The following is a 7,596-nucleotide window of genomic DNA, read 5'->3' as shown; positions in this document are numbered from 1 at the left end:
GCATGGCTTTACGTAAACACATCACCTGACAGTTAGGGGGACCGCTTATTTAGATTGTCCACCCGGAAGGAGAACATCCTCCTGTCAGGAATCCAGTTAGTGTGGTCTGTTTTGTGTCTGTCTCTCCCTCCACCACCAGGTGGTGCCCTGTCATTGTTGGTCCTCCCTGCACCTTGCGGCTCTTTGGATCATTATCTGGAGGAGTACTTAAACAGTGGACTGTCTCTACCTGGACGCCAGAGTCTTTGCCAGTTTTGGGTACTCTAGCCATGCTTAGATTAGCAGAGCCTAACCTGAGTCTTTGTTTCACTGAGTTAAACTGAGTCTTTGTCTCTCTGAGTCTAACCTTGTTTTTTTGTCTTTACCTTTGGCAGGAAGTCCTCCTGCATACTGGATGTTTGGCCTTCTTCCCCTGGAAGGATTGTTTACTGAGTTCACACTGAGCAGGGGAGAAACCTCCACATGTGCCGTTCAAGTCCCTCACGAAAATCCAAGTGAAAGTCCGCTCCGTTGCTCCTCCGGGTCCAAAGAATATTTACCTGTCCACTCTTCAACGCGTCCCCTTTTCTCTGGATCAACCCACACTTACTGGATTCAAAGTGAGAAGAAACCCCCCAAAATCTTCCTAGTTCCTGCTTACCAGTTCTTTGAGTTCCAGATTACCCCCTTCTACCTTTTCCTCAATAAACCTGTTAAACATTTTTCCTGGTTCTCTGAGTAGTTCTCTGCATCTTTGGGTCAGACATTTAAAACACATCATGACACCTCCACTATACGTTTAATTTAAGAGCAGTCAAAGCAGGTAACTCTCTCCCAGGAAACGAACTGGAAGGGAAGCTCTAGGTTAAACGACTTCAGGGGGCAAAAGCTTTCAGAACAAGTTGGTGTTTCCGCCGTTTGTCGGCTTCCTTAACACCCAGAAAATACTTAAGACTTTATCAAATACATTATAAATGAGGAACAACATCTCCAGCAGCAGTTGTTTTTATTCCGGTCAGTGTCCCACAAAATCAGCCAATGAGGAGCCTGTTATTGACTGATAATCTGCTTTATTCTGATAGATTAAAACGTTTACCAAACATTTAGTTTCTATGCTGTGAAAGTCAGAAAAGACATGTTTGTTAATCAATTACTGTAAATAAATCCTGAGGCTTTAATAACTCCACAGATTTGCAAGAAATTAAATTAAAACATTTTTTTAGCTTTCTCCAGAGTCTAAAGAGAACAAGTTGCTCCTTATAGAGGATGAAAAAGGAGTTTGTTTATCAGGCTTTTTTGGTTCCTAACAGCGCCTCCAGCTGGGCTAAAGGTGTAGTGCAGCTATTGTCACAAGATTTTTTGTCACAAGATTTTCCCCAGACATCGTTAGGATAATCTACGCCACTGATTCCCAAAGTCTTGGTCGTCTCAACAAGCATGCAGTCTAAAGATCTGAAATTACTGAAAATTACCATAATTTATCACTTTAAAAATATAAAAACATCTCCTAGTTGTAAAACCTTCTAAACTGGAACCCTCCAATAAAAGCTTTGTATCCAGCAAAAAGCAAAATTCTTTAACTTTATTTACTGGTTTGATTTTTTCCAAAATATTGTTCATGTAGAGAAACAGTTTAAATGCTTTATTCGTTGTTACTGCTTGCATCTGAGCGGCCATCATGGACATCTGTATGGCATAGATCTGAGTTTTCCTTTGGTTGAAGATGCCAGCGGGACAGAAAGAGGCTCGGTGGGAAGTTTATCCTAAAGCTGGATATTCTTCTACTCCCGCTTCATGGTTCAGCCCTGAGCCAAAGGCTGCCACACATTTCTAATTAGAAACAGAAAGCAAAGTAAGCAGAAATCATCTTTATATCAAAACATCCGTCAGATTACATGGTACAGTACAATGGCAAACCTTAACCGGTTTCTTTGCCCATGTTGGTTTATTTACAAACCAGATGGATATGCCTTCACTGAGCTGCCCAGTAAAACAAAAGAAAAAATTACAACCTATGACCAAATGAAGGAACAAAGTTCACCTTTTGGACTCAGCAAATATTTGAGAAGCCAAATCCTTTTTGGCCCCCAGGCCAGTGGGGGCCCTAAGCAGAGGCTTCTACCTTACAGTAGGTGCTCTCCATGATAAGGGGGGGAGGGTTACATTTAGCCCCAGAGTCAACCAGCCAGCGGATTGTTGGCACATCTTCAATATTAGTCACATCCTCACATAAAACTCTGGTTTGAATTTTATACATTTTATACATCAGCAGATTAGCCCCACAAAATAAAATAAGAATACAAAGCTTTTATTTTCTAACGATTATCAGCTGTTTTATTTTACTACAGAAAAAAAAAAATCCCAGAAATGGCTAAACAGTTTTATCAACTGAACAAACATTGAGCTTGTAGTTCACTCAGTCCTTATATTACAGCAACCATTCAGGAATCTGCTATTTCTGATCAGGGAAGAAAGGTTTCTACCATGTTCCTCTTTTCCAGGTGACACGGGCAGCCGATCAGTGATGGGTCCTTTTCCCTTTACTATCAACAGTTTTTTCGTCAACAGTGATGATCCCGCTCTTTTCTTTCATGACTATAATGAGAAGTTACGAGCTAAACGTGGATCTTTTAAGGTGAAAACATGATGACTCATGGGTGTGAGTTTTCGTTGACTAAATAAAAATTAGCAGGTCGTCGGTCAGACATTTAAAATGCATAATTTTGCTGTAATCTGCTAAGCAGAATCAGCCGTGTTGCTGCTTCCTGTTTGGCCACGCGCCCACCTGCGTGCAGCACTGCTTATTCTGCATGACCACAAATGGATCACGACAGCCTGCGGCAGGCTGAAAATAACCCAGAATGAACCAGTACTGTGCGCTGAACTCTGACTAACTCTGATCTTCCAGCTGTGCTTGTGCTGAAATGCGTCTCTGCATTAGCATTAGCTCAGAGTCTGCGCTTTACGCTCCACTCTGATGGTTGGCTCTCAGCAGTATGGCTCTTCCTGCTCTCACTACTTAATAAACTATATGTGGCTGATCATCCTCTGCCAAGCGTAAAAAATCCCTTTGTCTAACTATCAAGATTTTATTTCTTCCAGCTCACAAGAGGTGATGCTAAACATTCTTTAATTTCGACCAAAAGGTATCCCTAAATTATATCCAAAGCAAATATTTCATTGCATTCTGTTTATTTTTGGATAAGATCCAGATGAAAAGGTTCATAGATCTTTGAATATTTCTCTCTCATTTTTCTCATTTCTATTTAAATATGATGTAAATATTTCCTTGTATTTTCATTAAAACATTTAGTCTGTTTCCTTTAAATATTTCAACATTTTAGTTCACATATTCCTTCAGTTAGGTCTAGCTTGCCGTGGGATTACAAGGCAATTATGTAGGTTCTCTCTGTATCTTTTTTTATATCAAACCCTTTTATTTAAATCTACAGTACTTTGACCCCTGCACAGCAGTAACTAAGGGTGAAATTCTCAGAAAGAAAACCAAAATTGCCAAAGTAGAAAGAAGAATGTTTTTGTTCTTTGCTTTTCATAGCGATGCAGATTTTATTGATCTGTGTGTTATTCAGAATTCATAGTAGATCAGGAAGCGTTTGCTTTGGGATGGAAACCTTGTATGTCTAAAGCCATTCCTTTATTGTACATTTTGTTAGCTTGTCTATCTGCTATATTTACCAATATTATGTGTTGAACTAGATCTGCTGTTTTCACAGCTTCGAGACAGTTTTGTATAAAGTAGGGCATTAATTCATAAAAAAGTTCATTTAAATTCCATAAATCAAAGTTTTCTGCCCAACAACAACAATGAACTGCACGGCAGCATTCTATACCAAGCTATTGTAGCACTTTTTTATGAAGTGCAACATAAAACTGACTAAAACTAGACTAAAACCTTCTAGAGTTTTAGTTGACTGAAACTAACTAAAACTATCACATATCGTAGAGATTAAAACATGACTAAAACTAATCGTTTTTGTCCTGAAGACTAAAACTAAGACTAAATCTAAGATGGCTGTCAGAAACAACACTAATTATCAGCAGCCGGAGAGAACACCCAGTTAGCACACAGGGTATCAACCTATCGGATGTACATGAAAACCACAGGAGGCTTATTTGACATGCAATGAACAGACGTATCCCCCTCATCTAATGTTGCCATGGGCAACCGCACCTATGACCCATTGCAATAATCTCTCCAATGATGGGAACATTGTTTAATCTGGGAATTATTCTCCCTCTGAGGTCTGCAGGCTACAGTATGAGACCTTTTATGATTAGACATGAGACCAAAAACAGGACGATGCAAAGACAGGGGAAGTGGAGGGAAAGGAGGAGCTTAAGGCGGGTCATCAGGTCAATCCTCCGTGGAAGCAGGTCAGGTGACGGAGCTGTTTGTGGAATCTCACAGTAAACGCCAGTCCAGCCCTGGTAGCACTGGCAGGTAAACTTTTGCCTCATGTCCATAATGTCTTGGCTGTTGAGGTGGCCCCGTACCTCAAAGCGGGGGCCCTCGGGTGCCGGATTGTGGTGAATATGAAAGTAGCGTGGGTTCAGGTGAAGGTAAGAATCGGAGTCCAAGCTCTTGCGGACGCATCGTCCATTCTTCTTGCAAAGTGCTTTGCTGCAGAGTTTAGCTGCTGAGGTGACGTTGATGACATAATGTCCCAAAGGACCATCGATGTACCGCTTCACAGTGAGGCAGTTCCTCTAAGGAGCAGCAGAAACAGAGAATCCAGATCCTTTACTTCACTTTGAATCATTCAGGTCAATTCAAACACATGTCTTCTCAATGCACAACACAATATCAGATTTGGACAAATACTAATAAAAATGCTTTGTTCCAAGCCATCAATTTAAGAATCACTTTCACATTTTTCAACCTTTACCTTTGATCGAGCGTACTCTGATGACCCCCACAGGACAACACCTGATGCTCCCAAGGCAGCGCTCTCCCCGATGGTATGAACCAAGTCCCTCTTTAACAGAAAGAAAGATTCAGTTTGCTTCAGCTCTTTCAGATTAATTTTAATATAATCTCAGGAAATCTATCAGATTGCTTTGACCTGTAGCAATTTCTCCTTTAGAGGTTATTTGCAGCAATTCCTCAAACTAAGCTGGGAGGGAGAATAACAGGAGAATATGTTTCCCTTTTAATGGGAACAAAATCTAATCTACTCCAAATGTATTCATCCAGTACTTAAGAAGATCCTCCAAAGAGAAGAGAAGTAATGTAGAGTGAAAAACAATCAGCCAGAAAACAATAAATAGAATAATGTGAACATTGAACAGACCGCTTAACCCTGAACAAACCTTTTTGCTTTTTAAACCGTATAAATAGATGCCTTACAGCCTAAGTACCAGGCAGCATTTAGAAATCCGTCGGTTTGGGTTAAAAATGGCTGACTGGCTCTCTGTGGCAATTGGCTCATCCTGGATGTGACCTCGGCGAGGCAGAACTGACGTCAGCAGCTCTTCCATGGGCAGCAGTGGTTTCCTTACGTACAATAAATTCAGTGATTTTCGTTTAAAATAAGGTAAAAATAAATGATAATGATTTTTCATTCCTATATATCTATAGAAAGTATGAGAAATGCATTCAAATTAGATAAATAACCTTGCAGTATCTGTCCAGGCTACTTTATTGATATTTCATTAGTTTTGTGTCGGTCAGCAAAATTACATCAAAGCTAACAGATAAAAACATTCTTTTGGAAGAGGCAAATGATCAAAGAAAAGAAAGTCGATCAAAACTGGAGAAAATGCAGATTATAAAAAAGTCTTTATCGCATTCTCCGTGTTTCTGTGGGTCGCAAGACTTCAAAGATATTATTTCTTGTTTATCAAGAGTGCTTGGTTCAGCTATTTATGAGCACATATGTAGCTGTCAGACAGCTCTACCAGTGGTTCTGGACCAGTGGTTCTGGACCAGCGGTTCTGGACTTGTATTTCTAGACCAGTGGTTCTGGACCAGCGGTTTCAGTGGTTCTTATGATTTACGATTCCTGTTATTTGGACACTACATTGTAAAAGTAGAAGAGTAGAGAAATGACAAGAGAAGAAAAGGGAGAAAAGTGAAAGAAAAAAGAGACAGAAGAGAAAGAGAGAGATTAACAAAAATTCATCATCTGCATAGAGAAGAAAATCATCTGCAAAAGAAGAAAACAACCAACTGATATAGAACTACAGATAGGATGCAGCAACACCTCGATAGTCTATACAGTATTAATCAATACTGAATACTGAATGTATAGATGGGTAGCTGAAGATAAAGATTGCCTGCTGAAGCTCCTGTAAAACCTTGACTACTTTGCCTGATGTACGGAAAATCTGGCAATAACACTACCATATGTTTGAAAAGTTATGGGTACACTGAAGCACACTGAAACGACAGGAAATTCGTCTGCCATCCGTGGGCCGTCAGTTCCAGGTCAGTTCTCTGATGGTTGACATACGTTCAGTGTCAGTTCCTCATCAGTCGTGGCGTCTAGCTTATCCTAAACCTCTGGGATAAGCTTAACTTATCCCAGAGTGCATAACTTCTGCCTAACTTATCCAGAACTTCTCTCCAACGCATATCAACGTATCTGACGTGTTCCAGACGAGCGCTGAATGTGTTTCTAACTTCCAGCTACTGTATAATGGCGTATTGGTAGCGTTTTGGTATAAAGGAAGTTCACAGGAGGAAACCGTCAGTTCTCCTCCAGACTTCATCCCCATCATAGGGTGAGCCAGAAGGTGAGTGTGATGGATCCTCCCTGCGTTCACGCCCACCACCAACAAACTTCCTAGCAGACATGACAATCAATCTGCTGCCACCAAAAAACTTTTTTTATTTTTTTTATTTGTTCTTTGTAAGGGCGTGAACCGCTGCCGGCCGCCTGATCAATGCCCAAACAGCCGCCGACATCCTCTGTAATTGTAGATACATCAGGTATCCTCCAAATCCAAACAGGAGAAATCCTAGTATCATTAAAGCAAAAATCCATACACCATCATCCAAGCTTTCCAGGAGTCTAATATATATCCCATGAAGTATGTCCCGGCAGGACAGGACAGGTCCCCTTTTCCTTGTCTTCCAGTTGACAAAATTTGATCAATTGCATTGAGAGACCAGCTGACTAGATCCATTGTATAAGTTCAGGTGATATGAAGAGAGGGCTCAGAAAAGACGAGGCTAAGCAAAGCAGAGACAGAGCAGGGCGATCAGGGAGTTGCAAAGCAGCAGGAAATGCGACTGCCTCCTTTAAGATTCAGAAAGGTATCCCCCTGTTTGATGCTAGTGCTAAAAGATTTACTTATTTGTCAAACAGATACCAAAGTATAATGCTACATTCAGATCAAAAGCAACAAAGGCAGCATAAGCAGCTAGTTTACATGCAAAGTCAATGGTTGACACGCATCAAGGTGCAGCGTAAGGTCCCACAGCGCATTTTGAACCGCAGGCGCAGGACATCTTAGCAGCTGAAGCAGCGCGTCGTGAGAGTTTGAGCATCTGACGCGTGCAACACGCTGTAAACGCATCTGCTGCTGGAGTTGGTAAAAATTGAACTTTTGCTGCTCAACGCGCCCGGTCAAGCAATTTGAGAAGTTAACCCG

General features: G+C 40.9%; 1 protein-coding gene across 1 annotated transcript in view; it reads right to left on the bottom strand.

The window, feature by feature from the left end:
• Nucleotides 1-4,251: 4,251 nt before the first annotated feature.
• LOC107092193 (hyaluronidase-2-like) overlaps nucleotides 4,252-7,596 on the bottom strand; it is a 5,977-nt gene continuing 2,632 nt past the window's right edge. Inside the window, exons 2-3 of the mRNA XM_015386515.1 lie at nucleotides 4,887-4,976; nucleotides 4,252-4,707 (exon numbers count right to left, since the gene is read on the bottom strand). Coding sequence (XP_015242001.1) covers nucleotides 4,252-4,707; nucleotides 4,887-4,976 — 546 coding nt within the window. The remainder of the gene's footprint in view (nucleotides 4,708-4,886; nucleotides 4,977-7,596) is intronic.

This window comes from Cyprinodon variegatus, unplaced genomic scaffold, assembly GCF_000732505.1.
Source record: "Cyprinodon variegatus isolate N-32 unplaced genomic scaffold, C_variegatus-1.0 Scaffold370, whole genome shotgun sequence".
Lineage (NCBI taxonomy): Eukaryota > Metazoa > Chordata > Actinopteri > Cyprinodontiformes > Cyprinodontidae > Cyprinodon > Cyprinodon variegatus.
The sequence above is the reverse complement of the archived record's forward strand: the minus strand, read 5'-3'. Positions and strand labels throughout refer to the sequence as shown.